Consider the following 20,523-nt stretch of genomic DNA (forward strand, 5'->3'; position numbering starts at 1 on the left):
GGCAGAATACAATGTCCAGCAAGAGAAAACCTTCCTAAAATACCACGCAGGGTTAGGAAAGAGGCAAGTGAGATTGCTGAAAAGAGAGGTAGGTTTAGGCTTGGGAAATCTAAATATAGTAATAAATAACTCTCCTCTGGAGGATTACTGGAAGAATTGGAGTTCTAGTACAAGTCCCCGAGGGCCTTCGCAGTGTCACTTAGAGGAAACCAATGGGTATGGGCTCCTTAGTGACATAGAATAGGCAATGGGGTTGCCACATGGCTTAAAATTGGTCTCTTGGGATATAAATGGATTAGGAAATCAAATAAAGCATGAACGGTTAAAAGAATTGACAAAAAATAATGAGATCATTTGTATCCAAGAGACCTGGCTATGTGGCGAGACCCCTGTAGTCGATGGGTTTCGCCAATTCTACCGTCTGGCAATAAAATCTAGGTCCGGCCGCCCCGCAGGTGGCTTATTGACATTATTATCCACTAAATTAGTGAAAAATGTATTTCAGCTCACTGTAACATGCAAATGGCTGCTTGGCTGTAGAATAACCATATTTGCTGCTGATAAAAAGAAGGAAAATGTGTTGCTTTTAAATGTATATATGCAATGGGGTTCTCAGGAGAAATATGGTGTTGAAATGGGACATTTTAAGAATGATATAGATCTATTGTGCGAAAAATATGATTCAGATATGATCATGTTGGTGGGAGATTTTAATCATAAATTAAACCCAAAGCAGTTAGATCTTTTGTATTTAGAAATCTTGGAGTCCTACGATATAAATCAAGCAAAGTTTCCTGAAAGCGTTTGTTCAATGCAAGATGCAGAGTTGGGAAATTACCTAGAAACAAACAGTCTTTTTTTGTTTGAACGGTAGGCTATACCAAGATTGCCCAGCAAAGAAAACCTTTAAACAAGGTGCACAAAATTGCCCCATAGACCATATTTATATGCCAGCATGGAATTTTGCTTTAATAAAGGGCTTCAGGATTTGCCATATAGAAGGCAGTGATCACAATATCCTAGAATTAGAGCTGGTAAACTTTCAGCAGACTGTCTGTGAGAAAGTAATTATACAACAGATGGATTACCCAAGGCGCATAACAACACGGCTAACAGAAGAATATATTGAAAGGTTAACCAGGCTCCAACAAAACATTGATCTAGGATGTGTGACTGGATTAAACCTGGCTTGGTATATTGAAAAAATAAATCAAGTGGTACAAAGTATAAAGGTAGAACTTAGAACAGACGCAAGGGCTACTTAGAGTAAACAAAATATATTGGCTAGACAAGGAAATTGGTTCAACTTAGACTGTCTAAACAAGAAAAGAGAACTAAGGAGAGAAGAGCGTAGCCTGCGCAAACATTTTTATAAGACTAGGGCTGAGATTCTCATCAAATTAAATAAAGAATATACCATGCTTCTCTATAGTACCAAAAGAGCCCACAAGGAAACCTGTTGGGGAAAATTGCTGGCGGCCATTGAATCTAAGAACTTACGGCAGTTCTGGAAGCTGGTACAATCAGCAACAGAACCTTCAGCTGCCTCAATGAATTGTGTGGTAGAAGAGGGTGCCTGGGAGGACTACCTGAAGGAATTATATACCCCGGGGAGAGAAATAGAAGAGGAAGTATTAGGGGATTGGAGCGGCCTGGTAGATGACCTAAAAATAGATTTCTCAGTAGATAATGTGTCTAACAGGATAAAGTCTTTGAACTGAACAAGAGCTGCAGGCCCAGATAACTTGCCAGCTCTGATAATAAAATCAAGCCCGTCCTGGTGGGCAGAATTTTTCTCCCTAATGTTCTCAGTAATTTTAGAATCGTGGACGATTCCGGCTAATTGGAAGGGTGCTATAATCAGGCCGATCCATAAGAAAGGGGATGTTTATGCACCAAAGAATTATAGATTAATTAACTTACTTGATATTGGTGAAAAGATCTGTGCTAAAATAATTCTAGGTAAGTTAAAAGACTGGGCAGAACGGGGATCAATTATTCCAGTTGAACAGGGTGGATTTAAAGAAGGCCATTCTACAATAGATCATTGATTTGCCCTATGGGCACTGGCCCGGAAATCGATAGAGCAAAATGGGAAGCTGCACTGTTGCTTTGTCGATTTTTGGTCAGCCTTCGACTCTGTGGACCGTAATAGCCTCTGGGAAGACATGATAAAATATGGAATACCAGATGGTATATTGATGATTTTAAAAGAGCTACATAGAGGGAATTGGGCCCAGGTCATTAGAGACACACAGGGGTCATTAACTCATAAGATATCTGTAGGGAACGGCCTTAGACAGGGGTGCGTTTTGCAATGAAATTGCGCTTATTTGTCAAGCCACACACGGAATAGTTTGCCATTTCCCAAGTTTCTTATGTTCCAACCGTGCCCATCCAGACCTCATGAGGCGCAATTTGAAAAGATGTTCAAAGCGCAGGTTTACAAGGATCAGAGTGATTAATATTGATTAAAACGGATTAACTATTGGATCGCCACGATGGCGCACACAGCTGTGCGACTGGTAGGGGCTAAGAGGACGCCCCACCCCTCATTGCCATTGGTTAGTGCCATCCCCCAAGAACAGAATGCTTTTCATGACTTCCGTTGAACAATAGTTAATTCAATAGCCCTCCTTTTGATAATTCAAAATATGTTAAGTTAAAACAAGAAATGTTATTTGGCGTATACAGATTTCTCAAATGCCTTTGATAGAGTTGATTGGAGGATACTCTTGCTCAAACTACATTAATCGGGGGGTTGTAAACTATCTACCTACATTAATAATTGAGTTGCAAATAATAACTGGATTATCATTTTAATGGAGTCCCCTAAAAGTTGTTCAAAAATGATCAAAGTAGAAAATGGATTGAAGGTGCAAGGTCCTTATATTATAGGGCTTATAGAGCACCTGGTTACTCCAACGGAGTGTCCCCGAGCTAGAACACCAATAGTACCTGACAACTGGCCCAAGCCACCCACCCACCCTACAGCCTAGGTCTCCCACGGAACCGTTACAAAGGCCTGCTTCTGGCCACCAGGGGGAAGCTGGAAGAGCCACGTCGTAAGTTTTTTCCGGAACAGAGACTCAGATGGGCACCTCCTTAAATCATCAGGGAGGCCATTCCAGACCTTAGCTGCAAGGCAGCCAAAGAGCTCCCAGCAGCCCTTACCTTCCGAACCTTAGGCACAATCAACTTTGCCGTGCCCAAGGATCTTAGGCAACGTGCCTGTCTATAGGCAGTAAAAAGGGGGTACTAGAAGCTGTGACCTTTCTTGTGGAAGATCCTGTGGCTAAAACACAAGGCCTTAAAGGTAATTCTGGCATGTATGGGGAGTCATTGTAATTTCCTTTAGGCCTCCCCCACCGAAGCCCACCTAGGAATATTCAGAATTAGCTGAGCTACAGCATTCTAAACCTTCTGCAGGATGTTCAGATTCTTTTGGGCCACCCCTAGGTACAGGATGTTGCAATAATCCAGACGGGACGTACCAAGGGCCTGTACAATGGTACGTCTGGCATCTAATGAGAGTAGGTCCAGGATATTTCGCAACGCTTTAAGAATGCCAAAGCAGGCAAAAGCCACAGCTGATATCTGCTCTGAGTAAGAGAGGGTGTCATTGAATCATACTCCCATATTGTTAACTTTAGCCTTAGGGATCGGAGTCGGTCCCAGCTCCTCCGGCCACCACAAATGTGACCAAAGAGAGGGCTGCTTGCCAACTACCATTACCTCCATCTTTCCCGCATTCAGCTGCAGACAGCTGAGCTTCATCCAATTGGCAAGCTCCCCCAGGCATACCTTAAAATCAGATGCCGTTCCTGCCTCCTTTAGTTCCAGGGTGACGATCAACTGTGTGTCCTCGGCATATGACACCAGTTTTATCCCATGTCTCAGCACAATATCTGCCAAGGGGCGCATGTAGATATTGAATAGGGTAGGGCTAAGAGCCGAACCCTGCGGCACCCCTTGAGACAGAGGACAAACTCTGGATTTAAAGGGCTGCTGTAGAACCTGGAAGGATCTATTCTCCACAAAATGTTTTATCCACTCCCATGTCCCTCCCCTGACCCCGCCCTCTCCCAACCGTTCCATAAGAAGGCCGTGGGAGACCGTGTCAAAAGCAGCACTCAGATCTAGAAGGATCAGAGCAGTAGTTCTTCCCTCATCGGCAGCGGCTTTCAGGGCCTCTGAAGCAAGAAGAAGAGCCAACTCGGTACTATGTCGTGGTCTAAACCCTGAGCGGGTTTCATGAAGCACCGGCCTCTCTTCCAGAAATATGGACAGTTGACTGTTTAAATGTTTTTCAGCGATTTTAGCAGTATAGGGTAGTAGAGACATAGGTCTCATGTTATAGGAGATATAGGTCTTAGAACACCTGATATAGGTCAGGAGATATAGGTCTTATGGCAGTATTTATGAGTTGCCAAACTTTTCCGCTTATGTCTCCACCATGAGCTGAATGGCTTTCATGTGTTTGTAAATCAGCTAAGAAAACATTAAAAATAAAGTGCAGAAAAGTAATCTGAAGATTTTTTCCAAGGCTCACATAGCAGATAAATGTAGCTGGATTTTACAAGATTGAATGCTGGAAAATGTCAGCATCTTTGATAGCTAGGGTTGATTGTTTTCATCAAATTTACATATTGGAAATCTCATGGGCAAACAATAACAGGCCTGGTAACACTTATTATAAAATATCTATTTTTTCGTTTTAGATAGCATTAAGAAGAGTAAGATAGAGGCACTTAAAACTACATACAAATTTAAAATCCTGATGTCTGTGGGGCTGTCTGTCTTTGATTTGAATTGGCGAAGCCAGCGGCGGCTTCTCCAGCAGAAACCTCATGGTTCACATGAATTTAAACAGTACAGGCAGACCCTCATTTTGGTGGACAGGGTATTTATTCAACCATGCTTGTGATGGAGTACCCTGCTGCCAAACTCTAAAAAAACTCAAAGTTTTTATGAAACCGCCAAGTTTCTTGGGACCCAATGAAGGTTATTATCACAAATTCTTAGGGGCATTCTCCACTCAAAAACACTCAGTTATTCATTTTCACCATTTGCCCACTTGTTCTTTCAGAGGGAATATAGACTTTAACAATGCACACAGACATTAACTTAATTTCAAACCAATAACATTGGCAACAAACGACGTAGCAGCAGTAGGGTCAAGAAAAATAAAAACTAGTACCTCTCGTATTTTCTGGTGTGCCCATAGTTGCTTTACAGACCTAAAATGTTGTGAAAGAGATGTGTAAATAATTTGCAAAAACATGTTCGGTAAGTGATCGTCAACTATGTATAGCATTGGGTAAGGTGGAGATCACAGATACATAGCATTCAAGGTTCAATTCTTCTATTTTATTAGGACTTTGACTCAATAATAAAAACAGGCTGTCATGATCTTTATCAAGAGGAGTAGTAAACCTCCTTGTTGGTTTAAATTCAGTGATTCCAAGTAAAATAAAAATAAAAAAACACCAGCAGCAAAAGTCATCGGGAATAGATGGCCCTAAGACATCTACATGTAAAAAGCAGTCACAACGTTGTCTTCTTTGGCACATTGCAGAACAGCAGTTTTGTGTCACAAGCCTAGAAGTTCCTTTGGCATTTTTCCTTCTATAAACACCTCTCTGTACAGAGATTCGAGTCTGCTGGCACTAGCGTTGACCCAAAGAGTAATAGAGTCAAGAATTTGGCTTCACAGTTTTAAATAACAGAGATAATTAATTTTTGCTAGTGCACCTAATCTACTTTGCATGTCTATTAAGAGTCAGGCTAAACTAAACAGTGTATGTACCAGCTGTGCACCTTATGCCAGGCTACACTAGGCTGTGTGTGCACCAGCGTTCACCTACTAACAGGATATGCAAGAACCAGCAGTGCGCCTCTTGCCAGGCTACACTAGGCTGTATATGTACCAGCTGTGGACCTCATGCCAGAATACACTAGGCTGGTGTGCACCAGCTGAGCACTTCTTGCCAGACTACACCAGGCTGTGTGTACACCACCTGTTCACCTCGTAATAGGCTATGCAAGAACCAGCAGTGCACCTCTTGTGTGTGCACCAGCTGAGCACTTCTTGCCAGACTACACTAGGCTGTGTGTGCACCAGCGTTCACCTACTAACAGGATATGCAAGAACCAGCAGTGCGCCTCTTGCCAGGCTACACTAGGCTGTATATGTACCAGATGTGGACCTCATGCCAGAATACACTAGGCTGTGTGTGCACCAGCTGAGCACTTCTTGCCAGACTAAACTAGGCTGTGTGTACACCACCTGTTCACCTCGTAATAGGCTATGCAAGCACCAGCTGTGCAACTCTTGCCAGCATACACAAGGCTGTGTGTGCATCTATTGTTCACTTTTTGCCAGACTACATTAGGCTTTGTGTGCACTAGCTGTGGATCTCATGCCAGAATACACTAGGTTGTGTGTGCACCAGCTGTGCACCTCTTGCCAGACTACACTAGGCTGTGTGTGCACCACCTGTTCACCTCGTAATAGGCTATGCAAGCACCAGCAGTGCGCCTCTTGCCAGGCTACACTAGGCTGTATATGTACCAGCTGTGGACCTCATGCCAGAATACACTAGGCTGTGTGTGCACCAGCTGAGCACTTCTTGCCAGACTAAACTAGGCTGTGTGTACACCACCTGTTCACCTCGTAATAGGCTATGCAAGCACCAGCTGTGCAACTCTTGCCAGACCACACTAGGCTGTGTGTGCACCAGCCGTTCACCTCTTGCCAGGCTACACCAGGATGTGTGTGCACTAGCTGTGAATCTCTTGCCAGCATACACAAGGCTGTGTGTGCATCTATTGTTCACTTTTTGCCAGACTACATTAGGCTTTGTGTGCACTAGCTGTGGATCTCATGCCAGAATACACTAGGTTGTGTGTGCACCAGCTGTGCACCTCTTGCCAGACTACACTAGGCTGTGTGTGCACCACCTGTTCACCTCGTAATAGGCTATGCAAGAACCAGCAGTGCGCCTCTTGCCAGGCTACACTAGGCTGTATATGTACCAGCTGTGGACCTCATGCCAGAATACACTAGGCTGTGTGTGCACCAGCTGAGCACTTCTTGCCAGACTAAACTAGGCTGTGTGTACACCACCTGTTCACCTCGTAATAGGCTATGCAAGCACCAGCTGTGCAACTCTTGCCAGACCACACTAGGCTGTGTGTGCACCAGCCGTTCACCTCTTGCCAGGCTACACCAGGATGTGTGTGCACTAGCTGTGAATCTCTTGCCAGCATACACAAGGCTGTGTGTGCATCTATTGTTCACTTTTTGCCAGACTACACTAGGCTTTGTGTGCACTAGCTGTGGATCTCATGCCAGAATACACTAGGTTGTGTGTGCACCAGCTGTGCACCTCTTGCCAGACTACACTAGGCTGTGTGTGCACCACCTGTTCACCTCGTAATAGACTATGCAAGAACCAGCAGTGCACCTCTTGCCAGGCTACACTAGGCTGTATATGTACCAGCTGTGGACCTCATGCCAGAATACACTAGGCTGTGTGTGCACCAGCTGAGCACTTCTTGCCAGACTACACTAGGCTGTGTGTGCACCAGCGTTCACCTACTAACAGGATATGCAAGAACCAGCAGTGCGCCTCTTGCCAGGCTACACTAGGCTGTATATGTACCAGCTGTGGACCTCATGCCAGAATACACTAGGCTGTGTGTGCACCAGCTGAGCACTTCTTGCCAGACTAAACTAGGCTGTTTGTACACCACCTGTTCACCTCGTAATAGGCTATGCAAGCACCAGCTGTGCAACTCTTGCCAGACCACACTAGGCTGTGTGTGCGCCAGCCGTTCACCTCTTGCCAGGCTACACCAGGATGTGTGTGCACTAGCTGTGAATCTCTTGCCAGCATACACAAGGCTGTGTGTGCATCTATTGTTCACTTTTTGCCAGACTACACTAGGCTTTGTGTGCACTAGCTGTGGATCTCATGCCAGAATACACTAGGTTGTGTGTGCACCAGCTGTGCACCTCTTGCCAGACTACACTAGGCTGTGTGTGCACCACCTGTTCACCTCGTAATAGGCTATGCATGCACCAGCCGTGCACCGCCTGCATTTTTACGGTTGCTTTTGTAGTTACTAATTTGAGTAATGTCTAGGTGTCAACTTAACAAAACCTCCTGGACATTGAGTAGTTCATATATCCTTAAGTGCTATAGATGAACAACGCTGATTGTTGAAAGTATGGTAGCATTTACTACTGACTATCCTTTTTCTTGGACTTCAACACACCTCATAAAAATGTTTTTAAAGCTACCACTTAAGTTCACCAAAAGCCTTTCACTGTGAGGACCAGCCGTGACCCACAATTTGTAGCTATGAGCCTATCTCTAGGTCAATCGATTTCCATGGATTTTAGCAGTACATGAACAGACACAATAGTTGTAGGTTTGAAGACGTTGTTGAAAGTTGAGACTGTTTAGCTTGGTGATCTGACAAAACTCGTTTGGCATTGTGGTTAGTGAATAACCTGTTCTAGTAAGAAGATAAATGACTTCAAGCTGGATCCCACATAATAATGTTTTTTTTTTTTTTTAACAAAAAAGACATTCCTCTATTGTGTTCCCTGCAGTTCTTTGCTCACTGGATTAAATTCAAGTCATCCTTAGCAACTAATCTTCTCTTTGCAAGCTGATTTTTATTTTTCATTTAAAGAAAATACTAGCTCCCTGCCCTATCCCCAAAGAATGTATGGCATCTGAATACTAAGGGTGGGCGTAGTTCGCGAAGTAGCACTTCGCGAAGCTACGCAAAGTGAAGTTCGCACTACGCGAGCTACGCGTAGCACTTCGCGAACTGCGAAGTAACATGTTCGCACTGTGCAAGATGTTGTTTTCAATGATTGCACAGTGCGGACAAGTAACCGGCACTGTGCAATCATTGAAAATGGCATCTTGCACAGTGCGAGCTGTAGTTTTCTGCTGCTCGAGTAGATTTTTCCTCGAGCTGCAGCTTTCTCAACGCGAACTGGTAGTTTCTCATCGCGAGCGGTCGCGAGCATACGCGACCCCTCGCAATGAGAAACCTGACCTTCTCGCGTTGTGAATCTCGCCGGGAGGTTTATTTTCCATGCTCGCGATCGCGAACAAGGAAAAAGTCTCGCCAGGATGTCATTTTGCTTGCTCGCGGTCGCCAACTTGACGTTGAGGACCGCGAGCAAGCAAAAAATGACCGCAGCACTACGCAACACTACGCTACGCGTGTTCGCACTGTGCTACGTGCAGTTCGCGTAGTGCGAAGTAGCGCGAACTTCGCAAACTACGCGAGCGTAGCGTAGTGCTTCGCCCAGGCCTACTGAATACTATCAAATTAATATTTTATCTAGTCGAGAGGACCCAGGTTCACCTCCATAACTATACTTTGGAAACAAGACATGCTTTAGGTAGAGTTGTGCTGGCATGTACCGAGGGTGGTGATGCAGGTGGCACAAAACATATAAAATACACTTACCTTCCTTCGTGATGCGATGTCCTCCGCGATCGGTCTTTTCTTTTCGAGGCAGGCTCCAAAGCGGTACACAGAATACTCGCCTAACCAATCCTGGTGCTGCTTTCATGCTGATAACCAGCATGAGCTGCCTCTCTCAGCGGTCTTCATATAACTGAAGGTTTGCGCTTTGTCTAATTCAACTGCCTTACACAGATGGGTTTGAGAGGTTTAAAATGCGCATGTCTGGCTGGCCATCGCAAGACGGGCGACCAGAAAGACAACACACTTTAAACTTAAGTGCACAGCTTCCTGCTGCTAATCAGCCTGGACTGCAGCGTGTCTTTGTGGGCTGAAGCTCCTCCACTCAAACGGAGGAGCCGTCCGTGTTTAGTGGAGCAAGTAGAACTGAGCGACTGGTGGAGTGGAGCTGTGGTCTATTGGATAAATTGATGAATTTGGAAGATCTGGGTCTAACCTTCAGACCCATCTGTCAAAAAGATTTCAAGGGTCTGCCCTTAAAAACGTCAGGCAAGGGTCCAAAACGTAGTGCGCCTCAACAGGCAAGGGTCCTATACGTAGTGGCCTCACTCGTTTTGGACCCTTGCCCGTAGCGGGTCCTTAGGCCTCCCACATGAGTGAGGCACTGGGTGGTAGGAAATTTGTGTCAGCCTGGTGATGCCACAACTTTCCCACACAAAAATGTGTAAAAAAGGTGATTTTTTCAGCTACATTTGAGGTTTGCAGGGCATTCTGGGGAAGGAAACTTTGGGGGATCCACGCAAGCCATACCTCCCTGGAATCCCCCGGGTGTCTAGTTTTCAGAAATGTGTGGGTTTGGTAGGATTCCCTAGGTGGCCGCCGAGCACCAGGCCAAAAACCCAAGTGACCCCCTTGCAAAACCAGGTAGTTTTGAGATAGGCAATTTTCATGTCGCCTCACTACGTTGTGGACCCTTGCCTGTCGCGGGTACTTGGGCCTCCCATACGAGTGAGGCACCATTTTTATCGGGAGACCCGGGGTAACACTGGGTGGTAGGATATTTGTGTCAGCCCGGTGATGCCACAACTTTCCCACACAATGTGTGAAAAAGGTGATCCATTTTTCCCATTTTTCCCCAATAAAACTACATTTTGCTGTATTTTGGCTCATTTCTGTGACCCCTCCAGGGGAATCCACAAACCCTGAGTACATTTAGAATCCCCATGATGTTGGAAGAAAAGGACGCAAATTTGGCGTGGATACCTTATGTGGTCAAAAAGTTACAGGGGCCTCAGCGCACACTACCCCAAATAGCCAAAAAGGGCGTGGCACAGGAGGGGGAAAAGGCCGGGCAGCGAAGGGGTTAATAGCATCGCGTGATGCCAGCCGATGGTGCATATTGCCGGTCCAGTTGGAGTCCCGGAGACTGCGATGAACTGCGACTTGGTGAGTTATTGCTTCCGCACACATGCTACTCAAGAGTTACTATCACACATAGTATACAGCGAGATGGGCCCGTGTATCTGAGGGACAGCCCAGGTCAGTTTTTGGGATCGATTCATTCGTTGGATCAGATCTCATGTAGGTTTTCTGCAACGGTTTCTTCTTATTGACGCTGCACGCCTATGCAGATAGGTCTTGCCAGTAAGCACTGATGCCTATATGCCAATAATTGATGGCAGCAACATATTTTCTTTATGTCAATTGCTTGGTGTATTGAAATTGGAGACCTCTTATGAGCTCGGGACATTGACTCTATACGTAGGAGGTATACTCATGCTGAGTCTCTGACGTCTATCTTTTTCACTATAGGGACATCATATATGTTATTGAAGAAGTATGTGATAATATACATCACGGGAAATTCGACATAATACGAGATTGACTCAATTCCCCGGACATAATACAACCGATTCGACGCTACACTTGCCTTGCACAGGTGTGTATGTCCCTCCACACATTTATCTGTGCTTCAATCTGACTATATTATGAACAAGTTGAGTACATTATCACAAGAATTTTTATCACGTAGGGACTAATGCACTTCTACTTGTTTATAGGAAACTTATGGTGACAGCAAAATATTCACAATGACAGTTCGCTCAGGTGCAATAGGGCAGTGTTGGAAAACATCATATTCGCCTTACATGCCATATTCATTGGAGAGCAATTTGTATATTAGCATTACCTGTAAGTATTCTAGCTATTATCATGAACCACACATTGGGAGCTGATATATAGTTAGCAAGTCACTATTTAGACATATAATGGCTCCTTCTACATAATGAGTTCACCGTGGTCTCACAGCATGACATGTGTGGTTTTGTTTTCTGCGCATTATTTTCTTTCACCTTTGGCTACTATATCAGGGTGGTGTGGTTGATCTTTTTCTAAGTCTTTGACTGTTTTCTCTATTTCAACATGATACTTCCCACAGTGAGTATGGGAAGTCTTGTGAACCTCACACAAAGAGTCTCCTCATGTAGGAGCTTCACTTGTTGTTTTATTTTAGGTTTTGGTTATTTCTTACTTGATCTTTTTTGTAAGACTGAGAATTTAACCCATTTTCTCTTTTTTGTCTAAAACCCTGGTCCAATCAATTTTATACTATTATTTATTGTATGGGTTAATAAAAATATATTGTTTGTACTCTCTAGGTACCCCTTGGTTGTTGTGTGAATCCATACTATTTGGGAAGGTCCTGAGGAAGGTGGTTTACCATCCGTTATACCCCAACGAAACACGCTTTGACCTTGTTGAACATTTTCATCATACATGGTCGTGGAGACCTTGAAGTTCTATGTCTCCCTCTGACCCAGATCTGCATGTTTGTTTGGGTTATGTGTGAGTCTGTCAGGTTTGATTGAGTGAGATTGATAATTTTTAATTGTTTGTATATTTGATTTCATTCAGGGGTCCAAAGCATAGTGTTGCATTAAAATTGTATAAGGCTTAAATACATTGGTTTGTGTACAATAATGTATAAAAAGAAAAACTTATTAAAAACAAACATGTACCTTGTTTTATAAAAAAAGAGATAAATTAATGGATTTTGATACAACTGCTTTGAATATCAGACTAAGAGAAATAAATAACAATGTTTAAATCGAATTATCAACTTGTATTGATGATGTTCTTGTTTATATAAATGTTCAATCCATACTAGATTTAGTCCTTAAAATAAAAGAAATATAGGTGAGGGAGTTTTCTTTCTTTATTATATTTATTGCTGTTTCCCCTCTTCTCCCTGACCTCTATTTTCTCTCAGAGGGGGTCCCCTTTTTGCATTAGAGAGGATTGTCTCACACATCAATTAATGTTCATGGATCAGCGATTACTGAGAGGCATGTTTAGTTTAATGGTTTAACAGTAGACCAGGATGGTTTGGTGAAGTCATTAATGAGAAGCATCAGAATCGTGAAACAGCCAGTTTCCAGGTATAATTCGTCTTGGGATGTTTCTAAAGTTTTGATTTTTTTGGGAGAGTTGGGGTTCGAACAGAGGATTAAGTTTGGAGAATATTACCCAGAAGTTGACGATATTATTATGTTTCATTTTGTTTAGGAGAGTATCCGATGTTCGGGCCCTTCATGTTTCGAGCAGGATATTTTCACATGAATGGGTGTGTTTTTATTTAAACAAAAGGATACAAACTTGCTTGGTTTCAATATGTTATGCATTTTTCAAAGAGTGTGAGGATTTGTGTGTGGTTTGTGGTGTTTAAGATTATGAGGAGAGAACATCACGTGTCAGGCCAATGGGAGTGAAACAGTTGGTTATTTTAAAAAAAATCAGTATAAAGCAGTGTAGTTACCTACACTTGCAAGATGGGTGAAAGAGGTAATTAGGAGACATGGTGTGGATGTGAGTTTATTAGGTGCCCATTCTGTGAGAGGTGCAGCTGCTTCTAAGGCCAATATGATGGGTGGTTCATTGCAGGAGATTATGGGGTGTGCTGATTAGTCAAATGATGTGATTTTCAGGGAGTTTTTATTTTAAACCTGTGGGCGGGGTTTGAGTCTGGCCGCCGATGGAGATGGCCTCTGGCTGCCATAATGCCTGAGGGAACTCATGAACCTGAAGTAACGGTCTGGGGATGAACTTGAGACTGGAAGCTGAGCCCCCATGGCTAGGAGCGAGAGCAGAGCGAAGCGGCCTAGGTTCGGCAGATTGATCTAACTTGAGGCTGGCAAGGACTGCAGAGTCATGCAACTCTCTGACATTGGCCTGCCCTCCACCGACTGCAACTACTGGTCCCCCGTGGTCATCTTGGGGGGACTGGGAGCAGATACAACCCACTGCCCCACGAAGCAGCACATAAAGGGGTGGGCTTTCTCAAAGAAACAGGACACAGGCCACCTGGGAACAGAGGCATGCAGCTTATCCTGACCTGCAGGGCGCGTGGCACTGGTTTTGTGCTTCGGCCAGGCACACGAATTTTGGAGAAGCTAGAGGCACACGTAGGCCATTGCGTTCTGCCTATACTGAATCAGCGCACAAGAAGGAAAGCGACTCCCCCAGACACTGGCCCCAAGGAACGTTAGGCACATGGCCTGCCCTGCCCTCTGGGCAACAAGGCACTGGTGCTACGCTTCGGCCGTCTGCAGACCTCCTGAGCAAGGGCCAAGTCTTCGAAAGCAGTGAGTTGCGGAGTCTGGGGGCCACCTGGGTGGATGACTTGGATATCGTGACCGTCTGCCCTATGCAGCCTGCTGCCTCGTGCGACACAGAGGGCCCACATGCTACATCCTGCGCAGGGCACTTTGGGATCCTTTGGAGAGGCCTCTGAGTGATCTCTGGTGATGGGTCCAGGCCTCTGCTCAGAGCACAATGGGTGTGCTTGGGAGGCTGCCACTTACGCATCATTTTCTTGATGAGGATTTTTTATGCCCCCCCTGTCACTGCAGCTCTACCTTCATTCTGCCTTCATCTTGCCTACTGTGAACAGCTAAGCCCGTGGGGTCACTGAGCCTCATCCTAACCTCTTAGATGGCTCTACTGAATTGAGGAGCCCTGCACTCTGGCCAGGGACTGATCCCACACTGATGCTAGGCATCTCTGCGACGAGGGACTTTTTTCTGTGAGACTAGCGAGATCAGGCTTGCCCGGTACATCTTTTGGGGTGGGGGCCAAGCAGCGACCAATGGTAGGCCTCGCCACAGATGAAGCCGCAAGCCCTGTTTTTGCTTTCTCAAGGGCCTGTGCTCCATGATGGGATCATCTGAGGGCCTCCAATGCTGCCCCGCTTCGGTGCCCTCAACCAGATTTAGCAAGCTGAGGCCTTCTCTGGACAGCCATCCCATTCGGTCTGGCCTTTTCTTGGAGTTGTTGCCCATTCTCCATGCAGCGTGCTACCCAAACATCAGGATTGTTCGTGGATTGGTCACCAGTCATTGCCCAATGCAGGTGTTTGCTCCATCTACGATGGCCTCAGGGAAGCCAACTAGAAGCTACTTTTCACAGAGGGGGTTTCTCAGTCCAAATCGCCCCCTCCTCCCATCGGGCCCCTTGGAGGCCACAATGGACCTAATCCCCAAAGAAATAACACAGGTGGGGCACAGGTTAGAGGCCCTGGACATGAAGATGACTGACCTCACCACAGAGTCTTAATCCATGTGGAGATCTTCACCTTCCACGACAGGGTGGAGGATCTGGACATGTGCCTCTCCTCCCTGGGATCTAGAGTCCAGCTCATTCCAAACAGGAACCAGGAGCTTAGAGCCCCGAGATCGTTGACCTCAAGGACCTGAGTCACAAGGACAATGTCCGCTTCTTCAGCATTGCGGAGAAAGCAGAGGGCGCAGATATAAAGAGTTTTCTCTGCGATTTCCTGCCCACCCTCCTTGGAATCACCTTCTCGCCCCCGCTGTAAAGGCAGAGGGCTCACAGAATACAGTAACATAGGCCCCTGGCACCGACCGGTCTGAGGCCCATCATGGTCTGATTCCTTCAACATGACAGGACACAACAGATCGTTACAGCGGCAAGAGCACATGGGCCCTATGACCTCGAAGACCACAAGATTCAAATTGCGGTAGATTTCCCCAGGGAGACAAATGACAGTTGGAGGGCTTTCGTCTCCCACTGGGTGAAGCTACGCGAGTGGGACATAAAGTTCAGCTTTTTTGAGCTGGCGCGCTTGTGGATCACAATGGACGGCAAAGTATGGAGAAAGGTATCGTAAGGGAAGCCGGAACCTTGTAAAATATTAAAGTCAGAGGTAAAAGTGGGTGGGATCAGAAGTAAATGACATTGTGCTCGCGCACAGAGCAACATCGTTGTGCTTCCGGCCTGAAGGAGAACTACCCGTCAATTCTTACACCCATGCCTAAGCACTTTCCTGGTGCTTGATGGGGCTTTGCGGCACCTTCCACCTCAAACATCCTCTGCTGCAACTTACCTACCTTTACTTTGTCGTACTTTAATATTCGGGACCGCGTAGGGGACGGGGCCCTACCCCTGTCTATCTTGGTATTAGCAAACCGCAAATGGTAAATGCGGCATGTACGAGTGCTTTATATACCGTTCTAGCTATGAATGCACTGTGTACACGTTATTCTGCTTCACTACGCGGGTTCCATTTTGGAAGCAGTGGCCATCTTGTCATTGCCCTCACATAGGCTATAATGGAGTAAATACGGGCCTCACAGTACATGGGCTTTCCCTCTGACTTCTCTGTGACCTGGGCAGCTGGCTCTGCTGCCCCAGGTCAAACCGGTCTCACGAGCTCCCCTTCCTCCGTCCACCTGTGATTAGCATCAGGGCTTGACCCGTCATAAAACCCTTTCATTCTACACAATCCCCCGGCTAATCTCTTCCACACCTGCTTGTTCCTGCTTTATGACTTGTTTCCCAAAACAGGAGATGCTCATGTTTATTGGGGGGTCTATTGACATCCGATGTGGGATCTGAACCTTACTGTGTAAATCATTGTGGGCTGGCCGAACTGGAATGTGGGATGGTCATCATGACTCTGCTTTTTTGTTTGTAATGTATACCTTTATATGACCATATCGTAAACCAAGGAATGTGTGCCTGGAGCATGATATTTTGTACTTAAGGAGAAGCCCGTTCCTATGATTTTCAGCAGTCTCCTGAGAACATACACGCTGTTGTACTTCTAGGATACCTGTCATTGGTCTGCAGCCAATAAACGAATCTTTGACTTCCCCCAGAAGACTCTGTGTTTCTGTAGGTCTGGAACAGGGTGAACCCAGAAGTCATAGGGTGTGTGCCCCTGCACCGCTGGGTCTAAAATACCCAGTACTTCAGTTTGGCGCCCAACTCGGGACGATTTCAGCGGTACCAGTCCAAGCCAGAGGTTCGTGAGGAGCTTCGTGTGGAAATTCCGGAGGAAGGCCGCCACTTCATCGACCCCTGCATGTCGACGTGGTCCGAAAGTCTTTTCTGCGAGGTTCTCCGCGTCCCGACGGCTACGAAGGACTGCTGCCCTGATTAATCGACCTGTTTTGGACCCTTGACGAGTTTTGAGAGAGCGAAACAATCGAGAGAGTCTTCTGGTGACGCCATCGATCAACAATATTTAGTTAAGTATAAGTGGAGCGTCTCCTATTTGTTTTTGGTATCCTTCGGGATCGTTTGATTTGGTAATTTGGTACTTTGGAGTTTGCAAACGCCAAAACCAGAGGACTCGTGTATTCACGAGGCTATCGTAATCGATAATCCTTTGACGTTTGGATCTAGACTAGTGAGCAAAGATGCCTGGTTCTGGACTATTTGGTAGATTATTCTGTTTGGGTTGTGGAAAAGATTTCCAGCTGGAAGAATCATGTCCGGTTCCTCCGGTTGGAACTCCAACTTATGAGCTCTATGTAAAACATGGCGTAGGCCCCATTGCATATAACGAAGTATGGATCCACTACACCAGGAAAGATGGTGTTTTAAAATGGCCCCAAAATGGTAGTTTTGATACCGATATTTTAGATAATTTAGAAATTAAATTGTTTAAGAAGAAAGCCCGGCCGGCGATGTTTGACTCTTTCCGCTTATGGCGAAAGGAAGCCAAACAAAAGGAAATTAAGTTAGCGAAAAAGAATAGGAGAGAGAAAGGTATGACAGTGATGCAAGCAGCTGTACAATTTAAAGACAATGAAGAGGAGCAGATGAGTGAGCAATTGCACAGGCAGCGCAAGTTAGGGATTGACAAATGTTACCCAGCTTTACCACATTCTAAGCAGAATGAGTTAGAAGAAAAGGAGAAAGATCCCCTGATGTCACATTTGTTGAGTTCGCCACCCCCGTATGCTCAAAATGCCACGGCGCCTCCCCAGCTTGTAAATATGCCACCTCCAGTGAATATACTGCAAGCCTTGCCGCTACCGCCAGTTGCTTTGCAACCGGCTCTTATCCATGTAGCGCAGCCCTCTCAAGGGCCGCCAGTTGTGCTTCCAACTGCCCCCGCACTTCCTGCGACTTTGCCTAATACAGCAGCTGCCTCCCCTGACACTCTTCCTTCCACCACTCCAGTACCTGTCTCTACATCCTCTTTTCTTCCCTCTGTTTTTCCCCCTGTTCTCGCCTCAGCTTCTCCTTCGGCGCGACAGCGCTTAGCTAATGTGGTTACTACATTAATGTCTCCTCTCTTTGAGTCATCTGGTGCGACTCCTGGTTTACACCGTAAGCAGTTGCGCAGCCAATTGCCTAACCCTGACGAGAAAAAGGTAATAGATAACATGGCGCGTAGATGGATTGTTTTCCCTTCACTGTATGATGTGGAATCAGTTGTCAACGTTTTCCATCAATGGGATGCCCCGAAACAGATATATGTGTTCGAGAAAATGTGCGAAATTCTCTGTGAAGAATTGGAGGATAGTGGTAAAAATCCGAACCTGCAGGAATTGTGTAGAGTGAGATTTGATTTTGGAACTGGTATAATTGTGGACCGTGGAGTAGATAAAGCAGTTGCGGTTGTATTGTCCTTTAGGAATGATGATTGCCAACAGTCATTGTTTGAACAAGATGCCCTTGTGGGGAAAAAGGTAAAAACGCGACAATACCCTATGAGAGAAGTTCCCCCTGTATGGAAGGAAGCGGTTGCAGCTGCCGGTGGTAACCCCGCTGTGGCAGCGCATTTCCAGCGTGTTTGGGTGCATGTTCCATGGAAGCGCTCTGAGGTGTTAGCGCTTAAGCAGTCCTTGCCTGATCCCCGTAAAAACCCAGCAGGTTATTATAAAGAGTTGTCACAGACGGCAGGGTCATGCATTATGAATCTGGCCGACATAGACATGTTGTTTGGTAATGTTGTTCCACAGCCTCTATGGGGATCAATTCGTAATGTAGATCACAATGCAGAACTAGGGGATACATGGGTGTTAGACCTGTCAGCCCTTTGGGTGGTCCCTCCTCATCATTATTTATTTTGTCCCACTTTTGCCTCAAACCCTGTTTGAATTTTTCCTTTTTGGGAACCACCAGACTTTTTCGTGTTGCTGCAGATTCAGGGAGCCATTTTAGCTACCCCTGAAACTTCTGTCTGAGGGCCTGGAGCACAAAATGGTGGCCACCTGTGACATCACCAGCATCCACTGGAACCTACCAGCACCTTCCAGAACATTCCAGAACCCTGTGACAGTTGGAGGCGGTTTAGAATGTTGGGAAGCTAAGACAGAGAGTTGGCAGTTGGAGCTGGCAGTTGGCACCTGACTGGTGAGGAGTGAGCAGCAGAAACCTGAAGGAGGAAGGAGTGAGGCAGCAGGGGTGGAAACTTGTGCCTGGAGTGGGGTCCATAAACCCACCCTTGATACTAGTCCCTACTGACTGAGCCCAGCCTGGAGCCCTGTGTGGGAAGAAGCAAGAAAATCCATCCTAAGGACCTGGACAGCAGGAACAGGCCTTAGAAACAGAGAACAGTAAGATCCTGACCTGGAAACTGGTTTCCCTGGAGTCCGACGTCGAGTAGCCTGAGACCTGGAGCCCGAGGTGGAGAAGCGGCGCCGACTGGAAAGCGGACGTCGTACCCGGAGCCGCCAGAGGTCGAGAGAGGGCGCCGTCAGAGGTCGTGAGGAGTACCAGAGGTCGAGGAGGAAGTCACCCGAGGTCGAGTGAGCGGCGTCATCGGAGGAGTGAAGTCCGCCCTCCGGAGTCGTCGGAGACCAAGGTGAAGTGTACCGGAGGTCGGGAGTGAGGATCGCACTCCGGAGTCGCCGGAACCTGAGAGAATCGTGCCGGAGGTCGGGAGTGGAGGTCGCACTCCGGAGTCGCCGGAAACCTAAGGAGAGGAGCACCGGAGGTCGGGAGTGAGGATCGCACTCCGGAGCCGCCGGAAGTCGACATCGAGTCAAGGCCGGCCGACGTCATCGAAGTTGAGGTCGCCATCGGACCGGAGCCGCCCGAAGTCGACATCGAGTAAAGACTGCCCGACGCCATCGAATCGGAGGTCGAGATCGAGCCGAGGCCGCCGACATCGAACCGGAGCCGCCTACCGGCGTCGTCAAGAACTGACATTGTGCCGAGGCCGCCGACATCGATCCGGAACCGCCTCACGGTGTCGACACGACTCCAGCGGCGTCGGAGCATCAGAAAAAGGGCAGTAAGTGGAGTAGAGGGCGCCTAAGGCCCTGTGGAGACCTGAGAGACTGCTCTAAGGGGCTAGGGAGGTGCTGGAACCAACCTGACTGTGCTAGGGGTGAGCTGGGACTAATCTAGAGAGGTTGTGTGGAGTGAGAGAGCCAGGTCTCTGGTATTCCCCCCTTGATCTACCTCAGTTTAGGCCTCAGCCTTGTCCAAGCCAGGGAGTAGACACCCTCAAGCCTTCCACATCCCCACAAGCTGTGCCTGGGCCAAATCAGCCCTTAGGAATTCAAAAGTGATCTGATTCGATGAGTGTCACTGTCAGCTTTTAAGTATTTATTGATGCACAATATTTATTGGTTTACAGTATTTATTGCCTCAGAATATTTAATTGCCTGTATGTATTGCACTTATATTTATGCCTTCATTATTTATGATCACCCCTATTTATTGAATCATTAAGCCAGTATTTATTTGACCTGCACTATTTAAAAAGTTTGTATATTGTGATTGTGTTATTATTTATCTAATCAG

General features: G+C 46.3%; 1 protein-coding gene across 1 annotated transcript in view; it reads right to left on the reverse strand.

The window, feature by feature from the left end:
* LOC146835057 (vitamin D3 hydroxylase-associated protein-like) overlaps window positions 1-20,523 on the reverse strand; it is a 568,587-nt gene that overhangs the window by 85,750 nt on the left and 462,314 nt on the right. The window contains exon 12 of the mRNA XM_085602723.1: window positions 5,201-5,240. Within this exon, the coding sequence (XP_085458849.1) occupies window positions 5,201-5,240 (40 nt within the window). The remainder of the gene's footprint in view (window positions 1-5,200; window positions 5,241-20,523) is intronic.

Source organism: Triturus cristatus, chromosome 4_2 (genome assembly GCF_964204655.1).
Source record: "Triturus cristatus chromosome 4_2, aTriCri1.1, whole genome shotgun sequence".
Classification (NCBI taxonomy): domain Eukaryota; kingdom Metazoa; phylum Chordata; class Amphibia; order Caudata; family Salamandridae; genus Triturus; species Triturus cristatus.